Consider the following 21,447-nt stretch of genomic DNA (forward strand, 5'->3'; position numbering starts at 1 on the left):
AATTTTACTAAAGAAGTAGAACATAATTTTTTGAAAAGGGCCTTTCATTAGAATGGCTTTTCAATTTTGTAACTATGTTGATAGCAGTTTCAGTTATTGGCAACATAATACACATGTAGCAACATAATTGAAAACTTAAAGAAAAAGAAACCAAACTAAAATTTGCTTAATAAAACAAAACTAAGACACCTACACAATGAATTTGCCAAAAAATTCCATATGTATTAGTAAAACAGTGTTAACATTTTGAGGTATACATTAATAGCACAATACACACACACACACACTTGCTAAAACTGAATTTTACAATTACATTCAGTTATTACCCATTTTTAGCAGCTTTGGAATTTGACCATGATTCCATCTCTCATGTATTTTTCAATAAATAACAATCTTGCTGCAACAAAATCACACTAAAATCAAATACTTCTGCATAAACAGAATTCATAACTTTTTATTAGACTTATGATAGTAACTCTTCAGGCATGGCAGGATCATTGGCCAATGCCACTGAAGCCATTTTAGAAATTTCCTCTCATTTAAAAAAAATGCTATGATATTCCATATTCTGAAAAATTACATCTGTTTAGAATTACTTTTAGAACATTCATATGAATCTTCATGTGGTTTGGTTTTGCTGTTGTCTAGATAGTTCAATAGGTTCATGTAGCCATGAAGCTATTACAAATATCTATAGAAAACAGCAAAAACAAACCACACAAAGATTCATGTGAACGCTCTAAAAGGAATTCTAAACAGATGTAATTTTTCAGAATATGGAATATCATAGCGCTTTTTAGAAAGGAGACCAAATTTCTAAAATGGCTTTACTGGCATCAGCCGAAGGTCTAGATGAGCCTTAATTTTAAGGCTTATAGGTTAATGGGAATGACTGGAATTTGACTATGAAGAATCCTTAATGGGCAGAACTATTTGTATTACTTTTGTAAATACATTTGAGAACTATATTCATTAACATGAAGTGGTTTTATTTTCTAACTCACAGTCTGTGGGTAGATTTATTTCAATAAAACACAAACACATAAGTAGCATGAATGTTAGTGAGAATTGTTATTTATTGGCGTGCATATTAATTGGACTTTATACATTTCTTGGTGCTTCTACTCTAACACTACATTTTGAGACAGCACCTCTTCTCTCATCTTTGGGCAAACAAATTTATTTTTGTGGTGGTGGGGATCAAACCTGTGATGGAGCATTTTGAACACTTTTATCAATGTGCTGTCTGTGTTTTGAAATTTTATTGTGCAGTTTATACAGGTTAAGCCTTTCCAAGATTGTGTGCTTACTCACACTTTATACAAGGCATAACTTTAATTTCATCATGAAAAAATTAAAGTTACAGTGAGAGGGGGAGAAGAGAAATTGGATGTTCTATTATTAACCAAGCAACAACTGTTGCAACCAATGATAAGTATGACAAAGAAATAAGCACATCACGAGCATGTCTCAACATCTCATGAAATATATCTTCAAAATTTGAAGGGACAACTAACCTTTATACCAGTGTCCCTTGCCAGTGTGGCATCCTTCGACATGCCAACTAGAAAAAATATGTCTCAAGAGCCAACAACTGTCCACAACATGAAAGTCAGATTTTTACAGACACATGCTCCCTTACCCAGGTTTCTTCATGGTTAATTTTAACTAGTTCCAGTGCTACGTTTGCAATTAATGTTTTACATGCAACTTACGCATTGTGAGTGAGGGGTGTTCCAGGTGAAGGTGTGTAAGGTGTGTATGGAGTATATGATTCTTGCATATCCTGATTACTGTGATCCATTGGAGTTAATGGGGTCATTGGAGATTCATATTGTGGTGGTGGATGATCATCCATCTGAATACGCTTCCCTCCTTGCCTATGCATCTTGTATATCTATCCATCAAACCAGCACGGCTACAAGAGCTGTAAACAAGTTGCACAACTGTCAATTTTATGGAGATGTTCTACAATTAATAAATATGGATGAGAACAGATGATGTAAAATTGGAACAAACCTATGAGGGATGATCGGGACGAAAGAATACAAAGCCTGTAAATTTCAGTAGGTATTTTTTTTAGACAAATACAAATGGACTCACGTGAAAGGATACTTCATACACTACTTCTCAACATAAGTCTTCTCCCCGGTTCAGGCATTTATCCCACTGCTTCACAAGGTTCATCATGCCTGTCTCATAGAACTCAAAGTCCTGTTGTCGGAGCCAACATCAACTGAGTGAAACTGGCATCATTGCAGCACCTACAAAAAGCAATTCGGAAAAAGATGCCTGGACTTCTCACCACAGAAGCCGTTTTGCTTCATAACAACATGACTCATAACACTCATGACATCCTGGCAGGTTTTGGGTGGCATGTGCTGCAACATCCACCAAACATCTTGTACCTTGCTCCGAGCAATTACCATACATTTATTCCTTTGAAGGGGCATCTCGGAGGGTGCTGGTTTCACTTGGATGATGTTGTGCAGCACAAAGTAAGGGCTTCGTTACGACAACAGGACCCCAAGTTCTATGAGACAGGCACCATGAACCTCGCGAAGCGCTGGGATAAATGTCTGACCAGGGAGGAGACTACGTTGAGAAGTAGTGTATGAAGTATCCTTTCACGTGAGTCTGTTCGTATTCATCTAATGAATACCTACTGGAATTTACAGGCTTTGTATTAATTTTTCCCAATCATCCCTCACATTACATCAGGCAGATTCAGTGGCGGCGATTGGGTTCCAAAACTAGGGGACTTTCTCTTGACAGATAAGGTTTAGCATAGTGCGGATCAAAAGTTGCGAAAAGTGGGAGGCAACTGCCCCCTAATCACCACCACTGGGCAGATTATATATATGTCTTATAAGGAGCTGATATCAATTGCAATACTCTTACTGATTGCTGCCAATGCATGTTGTTAGAATTAAAGTTCCCCTACTCAGAGCCCTCTGGAGCCTGTTTGAAGCACGAGATTGTGGTGAAACTTGGTATAGAGGCTATGAAAACCCTGGAGAAAAGAATGCCAATGAAAAAAATAGTTCAAATTTTTGCCACCAGGTGTAAATATGGCTGAAACAGCCATTGCATTCCAATTATGTCACTGTATGGTGTAAATTCAACACTGGTTTCAGTCTTGGCCCCTTTTGCTTTGAGGGGCAACACAGCAAGGTTCTGTCTCATGTGCCTTATATTATAAGTACATGTTATGACCAACTCCTTGCACAGCATGTGGTTACTGCCCACAAGAACAATAATGTTTTAGAGACCCCTGACTTCATATAAGATGGAGCATCCCCATGTGTTGGTTGAGAAGTAACTGACTTGCCTTGAGCCAACTTTCGAGATGATCATGTCATCTCCAGGGGTTTTTCCAGATGCTTGGCCACACTGTTCACCAGACTTAAACCCATGTGATTTTTTTTATTTATTTATTATTTTTTTTCTGTGGCGATTGCTGAAAGACAGTGTTCAGCATTAATCAGGAACATGTATGGACTCGGCCAGAGTTGAAAGCCAGCATAACACAACATGCTGTTACCATTACCCAGGAAATACTTCATGTGGCTCGTAAGACATCATGCTGTCTTATGCTTCTTCCAAAGGGTCATTCCCACTGATGGCATACATATTGAACAATACGGTTTGGCATAGTCATTATTTCAATGCAACATTTCCACGTGATGGCGAAAATTTAACTTTTGTGTTTATCATTTCCCTTTGGTTTGCAAGTTTCATCTATGCCAAGTTTCATCCCAATCTGTTGTTCCAAATGGGCTTCAGAGGGCTCCAAGTAGTGGACTTTTAATTCAAACCACCTGATACTTGGATGTTCCCACATAAGAGAATGGACAGTACTCAAGCCTTTGTTGCAAGCAGTCAAGTTTGATACATAGTGGAAAAAGTAAAAAATCAGTGCTGATCCAGCAGGACATGGTCAATTGGGAAGCTTTTTGAAAGGAAAAAGCAAGCTTTGGTCAAGAATACCAGATTTGATCACACATTGATCAATGCAAATGAACTTGGTGGAACTTGGCCATCAAAGGCAAGTTGTGCCACAAAGTATAATTTAAGTTATGAAGAGACAGAGCAATAATGCAACAAATTAAAATAGTATTACATAAAAATATTCACAGATCACTTATACACTAAAAATATTAAAACAGTAGTCATTATGTGCAAATCAACTTCTACACAATTTTGGCACATACTAATAAGAATGGTGAATTTTATGTAATTTCCTGGCTATTTTTACTCTGGAAAATGGCTATTCTGCTTTCTGGTAATCTAACAGGCCACGTGGATTCTGAAAAAGTACTGAGTGATCAACATTTAACCTAGAGCTGAGACGTTACCACCATTTGTCGATACCGATGGCGATACCATGACCAATACCCACCGATACCGATACTTATATAATTCCAGTACAAAATAACAAAGGCTAGTTACCTAGTCACTCTAACTCGTCACATTACTAGGCACATATTTAGAAATATATAATTTGGGGAGCCAGTCCAAGCCAAGTGTCTCAGAAATATAATAATAAAATTGTTTATATTTAATAAGTTAATATAATTATTTGTAATACTATGATAATTAATTAATTAGTACTTAATTTCTCTGATGCGTATGGAGTACTGTTGTATGTAACCACAGAATCAGAAACTGAGGAAAGACAACGTTAATACTATTTTGTTCTTTCTATCTTGACTAAAAAATATTGTTATTACATAAATAGTATAAAGACACTAAAAATCAGAGATAAAACAGCAAATATTCATCATCTAGCTTGCGTGTAGTTAAGATTGCTAAAATTTGTTTAGAAACAACTGTCATGGCAAGGAAATTTATGTCAAAGGAGTAAAAAATTGAATACATATTGAATAACAATAAGAATGATGATACGTCCATTTGATGAAAAATAAAGTTCCTAATAAATATTTTATGTACATTATTGTAAGTAGTGGTGTACATAAATTTTTAGAGGGGCCTCTCTGATGGTGTCACTCCCACCTTGTAATCAATAGATCGCAGGTTCGATACCCAGTGGAGGCACATAGTGGTTCGGATCCCACTTTAAACTGTAGGTCCAGTCCCAATTAGTCTTACTGTGCATAAAGTGGACTTAAAACAGCAAATCAAATAAACATTACAATACAAGCGAATTTTCTAAATGGGAAATGTACTAAGGGCAATTGTAACAGAGTTACAACTGCCCTAATTAAATGTGTTACATTTGCCCCAACCTGATGCCATAAAATGATCATAACTATCTTAACAAATACATAAAATGATTGATTGATTGATTTGCTTTATTTTACTTCGATTTTTCTGCCACTTTTGGCTAATTTGCAAAGATGGGGATGAGTGATGATGTGATGAAATTGATGAATGGACACTTCCAAACTTCCATGCCCAGGCCGGGATTCGAACCCTGGCATCATAGCACGATGTGCTAACTACTCTGCCATGGGGGCGTCTTTCGGTGGAAATAAATAATCCTCATTGGCCAATACCGGCAGTCACATGAAAGACAGATGTGAAGAGGGTAAGTATAAATTTCTGATTCCCCTTCAAGCTTGAATGTAGATAAAACAAAGCTAATTTCACAGTGACCTTCATCCCTCTTTTCCAAGAACTACGCAACTACCTGACCCGGCATTAGTGCGGCGAGGGATTGAAAACATCCACATATCTTACCACCACGAGCTTCAAGAAAGAATTGGCAATGAATGGTTTATTTCCCACAGTGTTAACTAAGCAGTTACATGCCTTCATAGTCACGTTTGGGTTCAGCTTTCACTTACCCATTCCTTTGATCTTGCCATCTGCTTCCCAGGATGGTGGTGTTTTATCCAGTGTTTCTAGGAAAATCTATGGAACTTCCTGTGCTGATCTCCCAATCTGTCACAAGGAAGGGTGAACTAACTTTTGAAAAGGACAAATGTTGAGACGAGCTGTTGCCCTTGCCCGCGCTTCTATCCACTGAAAATCTTTGGTATCGGGATAAGAAAATCAACCGATACTCACCGATGCTGATACTGCTGCTATTATACATCAGTATTGGTATCGGCTCAGCCCTAATTTAAACCAATATTGTACAATACTGATGATATTGTCTTATGATATGGCACAGTTGCAATCACAACATTTTCTTATTTAAAATAGCTCCATTGTTAACAAAATCACAAGAACCACATTATTGGTTAGGTCTCTCCGATGACATAGTGGGACCCCACTTTGAACAGTAGGTCCAATCCGATTAGCATATCTGACAATAGAGTGGACTCCAAAACAAAAGTCCTGAACTGCAAACATACTATAGTTATAAACTAAAGGCTAAAAGATTAAAAATCAGCAACTTACGTGTGTGAGTATGAGATTTTTCGTACTACGTTTCGGAGGTTACACTACCTCCTTCTTCAGGTTGAAACGATGTTATTCAGACACCTGACATGGTGCCTCGTCGTGAAAGTGATGGTTAAGGATTTAGGTTAAAATGTTGCATGAAGGACACTTTCTAAAAAAGAATATAAATTACACATCTAAAACCGCGCAATACTATAAAAAACAAAAGAACGTCCAAGGCTGAAGTCGGCGAACTGCCGACCAGTGCTCGGGGTAGGCGAATGCACGGTGTCAGCCCATACCTGGAGAAAGAAAACTTCCCCTCCTCAATCCTTCCAAACTGGAACTTTTTCATTCGCGCCGAAAGACTGTGCAATGACGAAAAAGAGAAAGAGAAAGAAGGAGAATGGATAAGGAAGGTGGGGGTAAAGAATGGGTATACTATCCGCGACCTGGAAAAAGTAGCTAGGAAAGCAAAAAAGATTGTTAGACAAGAAACATCGCAAAATGACAAAGAGGAGGAAAAAACTGAGGTAGGAAACGGTGAAAAGAACACATATTTTGTCGGGATTCCGTATTTTAAGGGTGTCTCCGAGAAAATTGAAAAGTCCGTGAGGGGTTACGGGATAAAATGTGGGGTAAGAGCACCCCGGAGTATTGAAAAACACTTTACGTCTTATAAGAAAGGGAGGGGGGATAGGCGCAATAACCCTGAAGAGCGGAAGGGAGTGTACAGGATAGTGTGTGAATGCGGAAAGGAATATGTGGGACAGACCGGGAGAAGTATGCAAATTAGGTGGGGAGAGCATGATAAGGACGTAAAGGAGGGCATACCCAAAACAGGATTATCTGAACACATATTGGTTAACCGACATAAGATTGCTAAAAGGGAAGTTATTAGGGAGGTTAACAATAAATTGGACAGAAATGTATATGAAGCTGCCTATATATGCGCGAAAAATTGGAACAAACTTAATAGGGACGATGGGAATTTAGAAGACGGCTGGGTTAATTTCTTTAAAAAATGGGATAAAGCCGCAGTGAATAGGGACGAGATGGGCTTCCGTGTTACTCCTGAGGTTAGGAAAGCCGCCGAGGTGGAAGTCGATTTCACCTTGGATTGGTGACTCCCGAGCCCCAGTTTGGAAGGATTGAGGAGGGGAAGTTTTCTTTCTCCAGGTATGGGCTGACACCGTGCATTCGCCTACCCCGAGCACTGGTCGGCAGTTCGCCGACTTCAGCCTTGGACGTTCTTTTGTTTTTTATAGTATTGCGCGGTTTTAGATGTGTAATTTATATTCTTTTTTAGAAAGTGTCCTTCATGCAACATTTTAACCTAAATCCTTAACCATCACTTTCACGACGAGGCACCATGTCAGGTGTCTGAATAACATCGTTTCAACCTGAAGAAGGAGGTAGTGTAACCTCCGAAACGTAGTACGAAAAATCTCATACTCACACACGTAAGTTGCTGATTTTTAATCTTTTAGCCTTTAGTTTATATTTAATGGTGAGTAATTCGCACATTATCAGTATGATACTATAGTTAATGACTGATGATTTGCAAGATTGTGACTAGCATGCTCATCTACAAGTTTCAATGATGATTTCATATGCAATGTACACCATGTAGCCAAAAGTCACCAGGTATCCATTTCTGTTGGTTCTGAAGACACCAGTCATGTTATTGCTAGGATGCTGAACTTCCCTTTGCTGTTATTACAGTATTTTCTCTTCAGGTAAACCACCAAGTTCTGGTAAACTGCTGATGGTTGTTTCCATCCTTACTAAAGCATGGTGAATAGTTGACGTGCGCTTGTTGGTCAAGAGGGTCTGGCATGCAATCAACACAATGAATGAACTCATATGTTCAATTGAGTTCAAGTCAGCACTTCCACCTGATTATCTTCAAACAATGATGGAACTGACCTTGCTGTGTGGCCAGGAGCATTATCATGTTGATGCAGAAAATGGTGGGCCTATTCCAAACTGTCGCCACAGTGTGGGAAGCATGTTATTTTCTGTAATGTCTTCGTACATGCCAGAAGTCATCGATTAAAACTAAAGGCCCAATTCAAAACCAGGATAAACAGCCCCAGACCATTACCCTGCCACCACCAAAGTTCACTATTCACCAGGTCACACAAATCCATCCAACTGCCAATTCATGTACTGAGACTCATCGCTACATGATTGATTGATTCAGTTGGTGTTTTAAGCCCACTTTATGCACAGCAAGGCTAATCAGGACTGCACCCGTGGGATCCGAACCACTATGTGCTTCCACCGGGTAACCTCTTGATTAGAAGACAACGATGATACCACTATGCCATCGGGGAGGCAGACATCATCACTACATAAGTGCTTAGCACCACTGCCTTGTAATCAAGGGGTCCCGGGTATGATACCTGGTGGAAGAGCAATGCACATTTGTTGGATCCCACTTTAAACTGTAGGTCCAGTCCTGATCAAGACCTTCCATTGCTCCATAGTAGCAACATGACCAGAAAACCAAGTTCTATCACTGGCCTCTATACCTGAGCTGTAATGGAAAGCCTCTGCAATCATTGGAAAGGCTGTCCGATGATCAGTTCACACATGCTTCAGACTTTGCCAGTCCTGATCATTTATTGTCTTGGGCCTGCCACAGTGATGATCAGGTTCAGTGCCAGTGGAACAGGGCACATTTAATTGTTGAAAAATCTCTCTGATGGAATGGCCAAATTTATGGGTGCCAATGATCATGCTCCATTTGAAAGAACACTACTCTCTCCGTTTACTCATTGTGACAGAAAAGGTGTCTCGAGTGTTCTTGAATTTCTACCTTTACTTATATAGCATTAGTCACATGATTTGATGTCAAACTGGGCACGTTCACCTGGAGAGTAGGTGTGCAGTGACTTTTGGCTGTAGTGTATAATTTTCAGCCTTGGTCATTCAGTTATCTAAATGCTACATGGGAGACCCAGGTCCGAATCTTAGATGGGTGATCTATTTTTCTGACCTTGTCCCTCCATAAAGCAACTATAGGGTTCTCGAAGCCTCTAATAAATTGGTACTTGTTGACAACCCTGGGGGTAAAGATGGTACTGATCACATAACCTCAAAATAATAATAGCTGAGAGTAAGCATCTAGGATCCTAGCTCCACATTCACCATGTTCCTTCATGACACGGTGCAATGAGGACAGGGAACTTTACCAATGCATAATTTAAAGCTGTTTCCTTCAGCATCTCGTACAATCATCCAGCATATGGAATTTGGACAATAAAATTAAATTGAGTGCTAAGTTTACAAACTAAACACATACATACTATGCTCTAGCTGTCTTCTACTGAAGGGCACACACAATGTCCTCAACAGCAGCACATGTTCAAATTATGAACATGAATACTTGTGCTTTATTCATGTTTGTTGAAAAGCACCATTGTGCGACAGAAATGAAGGAACAGAATAAAAAAAAAACATTATACACACACACAATGGTGGCAATGATGGGGATAAGGGGGATTGCCCCCCCCCCACTGTGGCCTCTGAGTGCTAAGCATTGCCTACCAAAACAAAGTAAACTGTCCTGATTCTGTTTTTTTCTTCTTCTTGGAACAGAATATCAACCCAAATGAACTATACGACGCACGGTTTTAGAAGCGATATCAGGCGGAGCTACGGAGAGCGTGTCCCTGGCGACCAGCCAACGGCAGGTGTGCAACGTTGTACAGTTAAGAAACTGCGGCATGCAAGTTAAATGCAGTCTTCTGTATTTTTATTGCGCGCAAAAAGTTTTCATAAAACTTGCCACTTTAAGGTTCATCATAAGATGGGGCACGACATTTTGAACCTGACAAGTCCCATGATTTTCTGTCGCCTACAGCCGGAGTTATCGTTCCTTGAAGAAACACGGGTAACATCACATACACACACACATAATAACCCTTTCATTTTCCTTCCGTCTGTTTTTTCGTTGCCACCGTATTGACCCAGCTGAGTTGTTGTGCTTTGGTAGAGCTATGGGTGATAAATTCGGCTCAATATGCACAATGAACCTTCATTGTCGTGGGCGTTCACGAGCATTGCAAGTCAGTTAAGTCAGTTTCAGTTCAGAGTTTTCGTAACAAAGGCGGTGTAAAATAATTTTACTCATACGCCACGAGGAACAGTTGTGAAAGGATTGAATACAGCCCTTATTGATTGATTGCTTGATTTTATTTTATTCTACTTTGCTTTTCTGCCACTTATGGCTAATCGCGAAGATGAGGATGGGTGATGATATGACGAAATTGATGAAGGGACACTTACAAACACCTATGCCCAGGCCAGGATATGAACCCGGGACCCTGGCGTCGTAACATGCTGTGAAATACAGTCCTTATGTTCGATAGTTGTGCAATGGTGTGTGTTCCGCCAGTGTTATTTAATAACCGGCCCCCATGGTGGAGTGGTTAGCATATTGCTCTACCATGCCAGGGGTCCAGGATTCGAATCCCGGCCTGGACATGGATGTTTATGAATGTCCATTCATCAATTTCATTATATCATCACTCATTTTCATCCTCGCAATTAGCCAAAATTGACAGAAAAGCAAAATAAAATAAAGGATATCAAACCAAATTAATAATGTCGCTCTCAAAACTTAGTACTAGTAGTACAGGTACCAAGGGTAAAATATTACGTTCACAAGACATAAATCTTAGTTTTAAAGTGTATTCTTACTTCAATAAATTGGCGTAGGAAGAAGTGCATCCTGAAACAGTATTTTCTCATAGTCGAGAACTTATGACTAAAGCGTGTGGCAGTGGCGAAGCGTGCTGTCTCGGGAAGGGTAGGCACAGGATGGAGCAGGCTTTGGGGAGAGGGGAAGATGTGATTTTTTTTTAACAGTAGTATGTTAAAATATAGCCCCTAGAAAATAAAGTATAACATATTGCCTGAATCTCGTCTACTTAAGTTGGGATAGTGATTGTAAAGGATAATGTAGTGATTAACGCTCTCGCCTTATAATCAAGAAGTAGAAGGTTCGATTCCTCCTGGAGGCATTGGTTCAGATTCTACTTTAATCTAGTCTCGATTAGATATCTGAGAATAAAGGCGCTTCTGTCTGGAAGGTCAGAAAAAAGTGACAATGAGACTCGATGTTCTGACCACGCGTCACCCAATGAAAAAGCCGTTCTGTCAGGCCCTAGCCATCTTACATTTGTTAGATTAAAGCTGCTCGTAAAATTATTTGCTACTTCAATAACAATATTGTAAATGTTTCTCGCATTACAGATATGGTTGGTTCACTTGATTGTCACTTAGCGTTTATTTCTTTTTAATGCTGACCTCCGCGGCAGATTGGTTATAACAGCGTGCTACGACAAGGGCCTCAGGTTCGAATTCCCACCTGGGCATAGGTGTTCTTCGTGAGTGTCCCTTCGTCAATGTCATCATATTATCGCTCATTCTCATCTTGCCAATTAGCCAAAAATGGCAGAAAGCCAAGTAAAATAAAATAAATCTATCAACCAATTATTTCTTTTTAACTTTTTTATGCATATAATTCTTCTTCAACAGGCGACTTTTTTAAAAAAATTATAATATGATTTAGAAAATGATGAAATGCTAAATGAGAACACGGACTGTGTAACACACCGACCAGAATATTTCAGTAACATGGATTTTCTCTATACGTTTGCATTGTACGTACTTTGCCCCATTTTAAAAGTAGCGCGTTTTCAGTTATGTCACTAATCATGAAAGGAAATTTCGTCTCAATATCCCTTTCCTCAAAGAAATAAAATACTTTCCCTCTCTGAATCGAGATTGGTGTGGGGCACATCCAGCAGCTAACACTTCGCGAAAAGCGGTTCCTCAAAAGAGCTGAAAGCACCAAACTTAACACTGGGAACCAACTTGCATGCATTATTTGCAGTTAGAATTCTAATAATGCCTACTTTGATAGGTTAGGAGGCCAGGCTTAGAGGTGTTAGCAACACATTTTCGCTACATGTTAGCAGCTGGGTGTGCTCCACTCCCGGCACAGCTCTGAATCTTCCATGGAAACGCCTCTTCTCAACAAGCTCTGTACGTCCACTGCCTGCTTCGTCACGCGCTCGTACACGATCGGCACTCTTCGGAAGTCAGGGAGAGAGGGTGAGAGAGAGAAAAGAGGCCGGCCTCTCAGGTTACATTACAGGCGAACGTACCCCTGAAATTATGTTTTCCCGCACAAATCACATAGGTTGTTATGGGACCAGCTGAGGCACTCTCGGGCGGGCCTCGCTGAAAGCTCAGATACGGTTCCAGGCAGGGTTGCAAACTTGCGGTAATTATCGGAAGACCAAGAATTTCAGTTTTCTTTTATTAAGTGTCGTTTAATGAAATTTATACGTAATAAAATAATCCGTTATAGACAAATATATTAGGGTAGGCCCAGCCTCCGGGCCTCATAGGACGCTTCGCCACTGGCGTGTGGTATATGTGTGCATACTGTGCTGCGTATTATAAAACAGGGTAAAGTATCTACCACAGAAATCGGCGAACCCCTATTCAAATCTCCTGGGAAACATGCCAGAAAACAGAAACGAGAGCGATGATGATGGCCTTGCAGTTCCTCTATAATAAATACCTTCAAACTTCTTTCAGGTATGAGTTTCTCTTATATGCTGCAGTGAATATGATATAATCCTGTGTAGAATTCAGCACCATATATTTCATTGTTCTCAAATATCACGTGCATGCATTATATATAAAAAGCTGAATATTGGACCCAGCGAATTCTCCGTGTAATCAGGAATGTCTCGGAATGAAATTTATGAAAGATGCCAAGTGCCTGTAAATATAGCCATGAACTATTCCTCTTAAGCAAATATTTTAGCCTTCCCGATGGTACAGTCAGTGGTGACTCGTGGCTTTTGCGGAGTGTAAGAATACATTATGGTACACCGAGGAAGGTTAGAAAAATGCATTCGATTACATTCACACGTATTGCTTGTACTATCCATTGCATTTAGAATGCTAGCTGCAGCCCCATGCTGAAGATAGGGCAAGGGGCCCTTGCTCCTCATTTTGAACTATGAAACATTTAAATGTGAACCTATAAAAAACAACAAAAATAACATTAACGATATTTCAGATTTTGCAAGAATTTTGATTTCCTTCCCCCTCCCTGTCATCGTTGGATTGACGATAATAACAAGTGCTGCTTAAACTTCGAAGCTAAATGTTTCTAAATTGTTCTAGGATTTATTATTAATTATTTATTTTTCGGATAATTGTAATTTTGCATCTACTTATCTAGTTTTTTGAACTTGCATTACTTATTATTAATAGTTATGTCAGTGTAAATTTTCCCCAAAAATTGTTTAAAATGGTGCAACAAACAACATGGATTCAACATAGAAGGGTTTGAGAAAATTGTTTACCACCAACTTTCTACCTATTTCTTACTCTAAAATCTCCCAACAAATTAAATCGGGCAAGATGAAGAAAAGATAGAGGATGAATCGTGGCAAGGTTGTAAAAGAGCTTTCCGCTGGATCGGCATACTCCCTTTTGTTTGAAACATGTTCGTTGGTGAAGGAGAAATAAGATTTGGACACAATTTTATTTTTATTTCCTGAAAACATATTCCTTTGAATTTGATTTCCCTATCCCAAGGAATGGCGTTTGCAGATTATGCTAGATTTTACCATTATGCCAAAAGCAGGGTGCTAAGCGCCAACAAAGATCAAACTGTTCTTAGTTTAGTACCATGTTGCTAGGGTTGGAATCGCTAATTGTGTGGAAAGTCTTGCTGGTTCTTCAGCACTCGCCGATCTTCGCAACCCTCCCCCCTCTCCCTTTACTGCCCTTCCCACTCCTCATCCATCTGTCCGTAGGATGACCGCCGAGATTCCTCAGCAAGCAACAGAAAAACCTGTAACCATAGTCTCTGGGCTGAGGCTGGAGCACGCGAGAACAGTCAACTCTTGACAGTAGCTAACCTAGGCAATTGTTTGTGCATTGCACTCAAAATTTTATAACTTGCATTAAACTCCTAAAAAGCAGAGAACTGGAGATAAATACAAATGAACTGTAGCAAGTTCCTCAATTCCACATGGAGGAATCACCCCTGGGTACAGTACCATGTAATCAAGGTTTGATATGCAGTGAAGGCACATAGTGATTCCGATCCGACTTTAAACTATACATTCAGTTCCAATTAGCATTTCTGTGCATTAGGTGGACTTAAACCAAGCTGAAAATCAAACAAATATTTTAGTTGCTGATGCTGACTTGATTCAATTTCTTATTAAATTTAGTTGAGATTTAGTTAAATTTTATTGAGATTCTGGACACCTAAAAAGTTGTAATTAGTTTTCGTGTTCTTGAACCGCTGGCCCTAATATCTTGAGTAATTTTGGGCAGGTTCTAGGTGCACTTTTTATATTATCCCGAGTATATTGGGCCAAACTACTTTTTCTCATTCAATTTTTATTATCCCGTACAAACTCGTGAGACTCTCTACCATTCCACTTACTCAGTTTGATGCTTGGAATGTGTAGCAGAATGAGAGATGCCAAAGGCAAGAAGATACACAGTGAATCATGTTACTACTACCCAGATTGCAATGTCCCTGTATGAGTAGCTCCATGCTTCAGAGTTCACCACACTGTGCCTATCTAATAATTTCAGAACCAGAACTAAGGGGTCCCGAGTTCGATACCTGGTGGAGGTACATAGTGGTTCGGATCCCACTTTAAACTGTAGGTCCAGTCCCAATTAGCCTTACTGTGCATAAAGTGGAATTAAAACACCAAATCAATCAATCAATCCATCAGAACCAGAAGAGCAATTTGTAAGATTTTAAAAACAGATGTACAACATTTAAAGGCAAGGTATTATGTTTACATTCATTGTGATGACAAAAATGTATATCCTTCAATTGCCCGAGTATACTAGGGATAATATATTGTTTATAAGTGAGTGAACTGAATAGTTTAAACTTTCATTTCATATATGCAATATTTAGAGGCAGTACATTATAATTTTTTTGTAAAAATAAGTTTCTTACATTATGTTCATTAAAAATGAACATTTTTTATGCATGTGTGTGTAGCCCGAGTTAACTCGGGATAATAATACATTAGTTTTATATACATAGATATTCTATCTTCTTAGCTATAGCTATTTCAGTTAAAATATGTATTCTTACTAACAAACATACAATATAAAATAAAGAAACTGGATTTAAAAAATTTCAAATTTTAGAAATTAATTTGTAAGGCAAGTGGTTAATCGAAGCTAGGAGTAAATAAAATTTAGTATACAATTTTAATAGCATGCTTTTCAGTTCAATACTGTCATTTATGCACCAATAAAAGGGCAATTACACCTAAAAGTTATCAGAACGTTCACATAACAATATGTTAAAAACAAGTAGGTACTTTCAACATGAATGCAACAGAGGATTTAAGCAGACCACTAAAGAAGGTGCTCCAAGCAAATGAGTGTGTCGGCACTTCATCCACATATAAACCTCATCTAGTTCACTACACCTTTTGAAACCAGGTGTAGTGTAGGTGCATCCCAGTGTGAGGTTGGTGCAAGGAAATTGTGCTCAATCAAGTAGATGGTGTACACAAGAATAGCAGTGTAGATTTTGCTGCTTTAAACATTGCTTAACATGCACCACATGATCATACACCAAATCGTACACCACTCTAGAACATAGTGCAAACAGTACAGACAACAAATACACCACGTGACACCAAATTGACAAAGTAGATGGCTTGGTGTTGTACTTTGTAACCAACTAGATGCGACAGTGGAAAGAGAGTCAAAAAGTGCAGCCAACTAGACGGGGCAATAACTACTAAAGATAGTGTTCCAGTAATCTAGCAATTGTGGTATTAATGTGTGTTCTGTGGTTACAAAATTCAATATCCACATATAAATAAATGATACTTTAGTATTATACGGACTACCTCAATTGACTACGTTAAATTTTAGGTTAGGTTAGGTCTATTATGTCCATAAGTGTTTCTTTTGCTTTCCCAGAAAACGGTCTGAAATGAGGTAGTCCATATAATATTAAAGTACCAAATAAATAATACACTGTGTATTTCTCCTGACAGTTACTTTCACAGTTAATCTTCTTATATGTCAAGAGTAATGAACATAATGATTTACTAAAAATACTAAATAAAAAAATGTTAATTTCTACATTTATTCTATAACGTTACATTTGTGGTATAACTTTTAAAAGTATAAACATTTACTATGTACTGCACCATGCCATGAAGGCACACAGTGGGTATAGTAGGGAGAAAGGCCCTTATTCTCAATCTTTGCTACACTGGAGGTGGTGTGATCAGCACCATGCTCTGGCAGCATTTATCCCCCCCCCCCCCCAGGTATCCATTGATGAGATGCTGTATGAGTCCTAGAGCAGCACTACGCAGGGATTGCCAAAAGAAATTCCTACCCAAGATCTTAACTCCGGGAATCAAATCTACATCTCTTGCATGGCCGCCAGATGCCCTACTGACATCAAGGTTAATTACATTTTATGCATACATATATAATGTGTGTGTGTTAAATCCCATTGCATTGGGAACCACATATACGATAATCTGACAGATGAACATTCTAATCACATAGTTTTTGCCTCGTATATTTTCATAACTTATCTTGATAACGTAAAAAATGCTAAAAATTCGAAAACAACACATATATAAACCTAATTTTACATTTATAAAGTTATGCCGGTATGGCAATAGGTGTTATAATAAAGTGATAAATGTATGATTGTTGCTTATTTTCATATGTTCGCTCGCAATTACACAATAGTTTGAATAATTACACGCTTGCATTAGATTGATATGAAGAACATCTCGTACAGAGAATGCTGGAAGAATGAATGGGTGTTAACATTTAATATTGTTACACCTGCCATTCGAGGTTTTACAAAATCAATCTTAAATCGTCCCATCATGTATCTCGTTAAACCTAGATTTAATTCTTTTTCTGCTCACAGTAATCATTTCTGTACGGAGTACTGGGGTCTAGTAGTAGTCTACATGTAGTATGATCATAAACTGAAAGCAATTTTAATATATTAGTCATTACTAAAATTCGTCTCCTACTTGCACGAGTACAGGTTTTGGCAACGCTTCGCTTGAATTTACTCCTGTCAACGGAGGCTTTTTGAATATGACCAATGAAACGGAGTTTTAAAAAAATTTTCTACGTATTATATAAAATAAAGTTAAGTGTGTAATCGTAAAAAAAAAAATAATATACACTAACCTTTACGTTAAGTAAACCGAAAATAGTTTGAGAAAGCGGCCTGCGGTTAGGTTGGCCATAGAAGTCAATAACTAATTTAGTCTTTTTAAAAAGGTGAAACCTTATTCTTTAATTTCACTCTATTCTGTAAATTACCTGCTTCTGACTATTATTACATCTTGTTTTCCTATGCATGCCGCTTCGCAATTTCACGGTCTGCTGTAGCGTTACGTATATGTGTAACAACGTTTATGTTTACATCGCAGTTTGTGTTACGACTCCCAGAGTGCAGCACTTGTCGATCACTGATTCGGACTACGTCACTTGTATTTACGTGGTCCGTCTCCGTCGGTCCTCAGTAGTTGTTATTGAGTAGTTGCGGTGTGGAATTCTAAGCTTCGTTTATATATTTCGATTGTAGTTCTAAAATCTAAATGTATGATGTGATGAATGCCATGATTAATTATTTATATTTAAACTGGGTTAACAGGCTGAAACCCATTTCTAAAATGTCCTCGAAAATATACATAAAAGCACAGTGGCGCAGGAACGGGGGGGGGGGGTACAGGGGTACATTATACTTCCCCAAATTTTTGAAGGGGGTTACTGGGTAAATGTCTGTTATATCGGAGACACATTTCTATCGGATATTTTCAGTTTTAAATGGTTCGTACTTGCCAATGGACATTTCCACTCAATTTTTTTTACAACAATTTTAAAAACTACACCCTGGAAAAATGACCCCTGCAAGTTCTCGCGTTTCTCTGCGTCCAGTTTAAGGCAGAAACGAGACTTCCAAAGTTGCGAGGCTGGCGTTGCGCTGAAAACACGCCGCCGCCATGTTACTACGTCACTCCTTAGGGAGAGATCGTTTGTCGTCTGCTTCGAGCGTCCAGTTCCGGATGGGTAGCCCACGGTGAGCGAACACGTGCAGCAGTTTTACAAATCTGTACCAATTTAAATAATGGAAGAAGGAGCGATAGGAGAAAGGAAAGCTATGCTTTGTAATGATCATTCTTCTATGAAATATCCGTGCTGCTCACGTGCAAGATAAATGAAAGGGTTCAGCTGCGTGTATGTTCTCAGGCCATGCGAAAAAATATTGCTTATAAAATTGGTTGCTGACCAGACACTCAAAAATATTTTTTAAACTTATATTTATCGATATTTACCGTAACCTATGTAGTGCAAAATAGGAATTTTCACATTCTTCACTTTATTTATAAAGCCTATTTAACTTTCTTTTCCATAAAGCAATTTCAGTTTGTGTTTCATTTCTGTTGCGCAAATTATGATCAAATATTTTTGTGCAGATAAGAGAAAATACACTGAGAAGATTACATTAGTTGCACAGTACATATCTATACTTAGTTTATGTATAATTATTACAAGGAAATAATGTGTATAACCATGGGCGTATTTAAGGGGGATTCAACGGGTCCAACCCCCTCATTTTTTGGTTCACTAAAATTACCAGTTTGCTTGTTCTATCCGCTTGTTCATAAAAAATTCCATCGGACTTATTTCATTCTCTTAAATTAGAGACGTATAGGACGGGATACGGATGGGAAGGAAATTTCGTAATTCCACACACCAGATGGGACTGCAGACCAATATCTGCACAATTTCCTGATAGTTTCGAAATTTCTGCGATAAGAAACTGCATTGAGACTGTCAAATCAGTTATTTTTTTCCCCTCGAATCATATTAAAGAAATTTGGTTCTTAAAAACGTAGTGACACAAGATGAACAGAAAAGTATCAATACTAAGTAGCGTGACTTCGTGACTACAAACACACAACTTTGTCGGGTCCAACATCCCCTCCCCCATGCTCCTCAACAAGCTTCCGGTCAGCAGTGTCCTGGGTTTTTACTTACGAAATAAAGCAACCCTAATTATACCAAAAGTTTATCCATCCCTCCCCCCGTGAACTATATATACGCTCATGTATATAACAATATCCCATACTGAAATGGTACGATATAATTATTTTGAATTTTGTACTGCGAAAAAAGCCGCCTCATCTCGTTACCCCGAACGCATTAATTGGTTGGTTCACAACTTCACCACTAAGGATCCTATCGAGACGAGACATGGCAGCTTTGGTCTCGTTCTCGTTGAGAGTTGTAAATGTCTGTCTCATGCTTATTTGTAAATGTCTCATTGACAGTCTCGTCTCAATTTATAAACATCCGTCTCGGTTTGGGAGGGCAATTCTTGTTCTCGTCTCAAGTCTAGAAAAATTTAGAATTAACATCGTACGCAAAGGCTTATCATTATAAATACAAAAAAAACCTTTCATATATATATATATATATATATTTGACTCCTCGTTTCGACGGTACAGCCCTCGAAAACTAAATATTATCCTGCTCATATATGCAAACCAAACTGCAGATTCAGAATTACCAGGAATGAACTGGCGTTGTAATTATTATACACAAAATTCATGCCTATCTGAGGAAGTCACATGTTCCAGGTTTGACTCGACCTGGGCCTGACTGTTTCCTTGTGAGTGACATTTCATTGAACTGGAAATTGTTACATGGGAGGATGTTTGCTCGAGACTTTGGGGACAGCTAGGGGGATGCTTCTATTGTTAATGTTAGTGTTGACCACGAGACGAGGCATGTTCCGTCTCGTCTCATAAAAGGAGATGGGACAAGTGAATGATTTCGAAATGAGATGGTACAGAAGAAAAAGTTCGTCTCTTACCGTGGCAGGTTGGGTGATACTTAAATTGTGAAGTTGGTGGTAGTGTGTGTGTGTGTGGAGGGGGGTGTACTCCTACACTCCGACTTCGAATACTGCTTGTAGTTATTCATCTTCATTGTAGCGATTAGCCAAAAGTGGGAAGAAATGTGATGTTAGAGACATGGCCGTAGACAGGAAATGTTTTCGGGGGGGGGGTTCATCCATAATTGTTCCCATGGGCGTCGCGAGAAATTTGAATAATAGTAATAATAACAATAATTATATAATAATAATTAAAATTTCATAATAATAAAACAATTTTATTCCATAATAATAATAGGCCTAATAATAATAATACTAATAATAATAATTATTATTATTATTGTAACCGCCCCTGTTGTTGTTATATCCTTGACGGGGCTTACTCAATCTAGCAGATGAGTGAATATCCAGCACCAGTTGTTTTTTTTTTTTTTTACGTTTCATACAGTGTGTACTGAAATCCACAATTATTATAGTTTGTTATTAAATTTTAGATACCTTCAAGAAAAAGCTTTAATAGTCTGATGAAAATTTTAGTCAAAATGTTTTTGTTGTTTGACCTTAAAACTTAATTTTTGGAATTTTGAAAAGTATGGAACCAGTTATTCTTTTTCAAAAACTTAGCCTGGTGCATGGATTGTCTCAATCGCGAATGTAATGCGCTACGAAATTGGAGATCCTAGGTTTGAACTCCTATCACGGGGATTTTCAACTTTATCGAACAGGGAATTACAAATTTGGAAAGGGAACTTTGGGACAATCATAAGTGAATTTTCAGTCTATATTCCTTGTGACGCAGGAGCAACACTGGAAAGATAACAGCAGAAGTGAAAATGGAGGGGTCGCGGGTGGGCTACGATTCTGAGAATAAATCCTGTTTCACTCAAGTTTCAGAATTCCAAATGTATGAAAATTCTAGCTTGATCGTTTCAACCTTGTCTCATTGTATTTTGTGATGCTTCGAAAAAAAATTTGGAAAATGAGTTACAGATTTTGGTTTCTGAACTTCCATTAATCCAACATGTCAGAAGTTTCGGGGGGGTTTGAACCCTAGAAACCCCCCCCCCTAAATACGGCCATGGTTAGAGATGATACATAATTAATTAACCATG

At 38.5% G+C, this 21,447-nt stretch overlaps 1 protein-coding gene across 1 annotated transcript in view; it reads right to left on the minus strand.

The window, feature by feature from the left end:
- LOC145984041 (cohesin subunit SA-2-like) overlaps positions 1–17,868 on the minus strand; it is a 129,301-nt gene extending 111,433 nt beyond the window's left edge. The window contains exons 1-2 of the mRNA XM_083117381.1: positions 17,755–17,868; positions 1,716–1,927 (exon numbers count right to left, since the gene is read on the minus strand). Of these exons, the coding sequence (XP_082973507.1) occupies positions 1,716–1,888 (173 nt within the window). The 5' untranslated portion in view covers positions 1,889–1,927; positions 17,755–17,868. The remainder of the gene's footprint in view (positions 1–1,715; positions 1,928–17,754) is intronic.
- Positions 17,869–21,447: the final 3,579 nt, after the last annotated feature.

Source organism: Lepisma saccharinum, chromosome 2 (genome assembly GCF_977018435.1).
Source record: "Lepisma saccharinum chromosome 2, izLepSacc3.1, whole genome shotgun sequence".
In the NCBI taxonomy this organism is placed as follows: Eukaryota; Metazoa; Arthropoda; class Insecta; order Zygentoma; family Lepismatidae; genus Lepisma; species Lepisma saccharinum.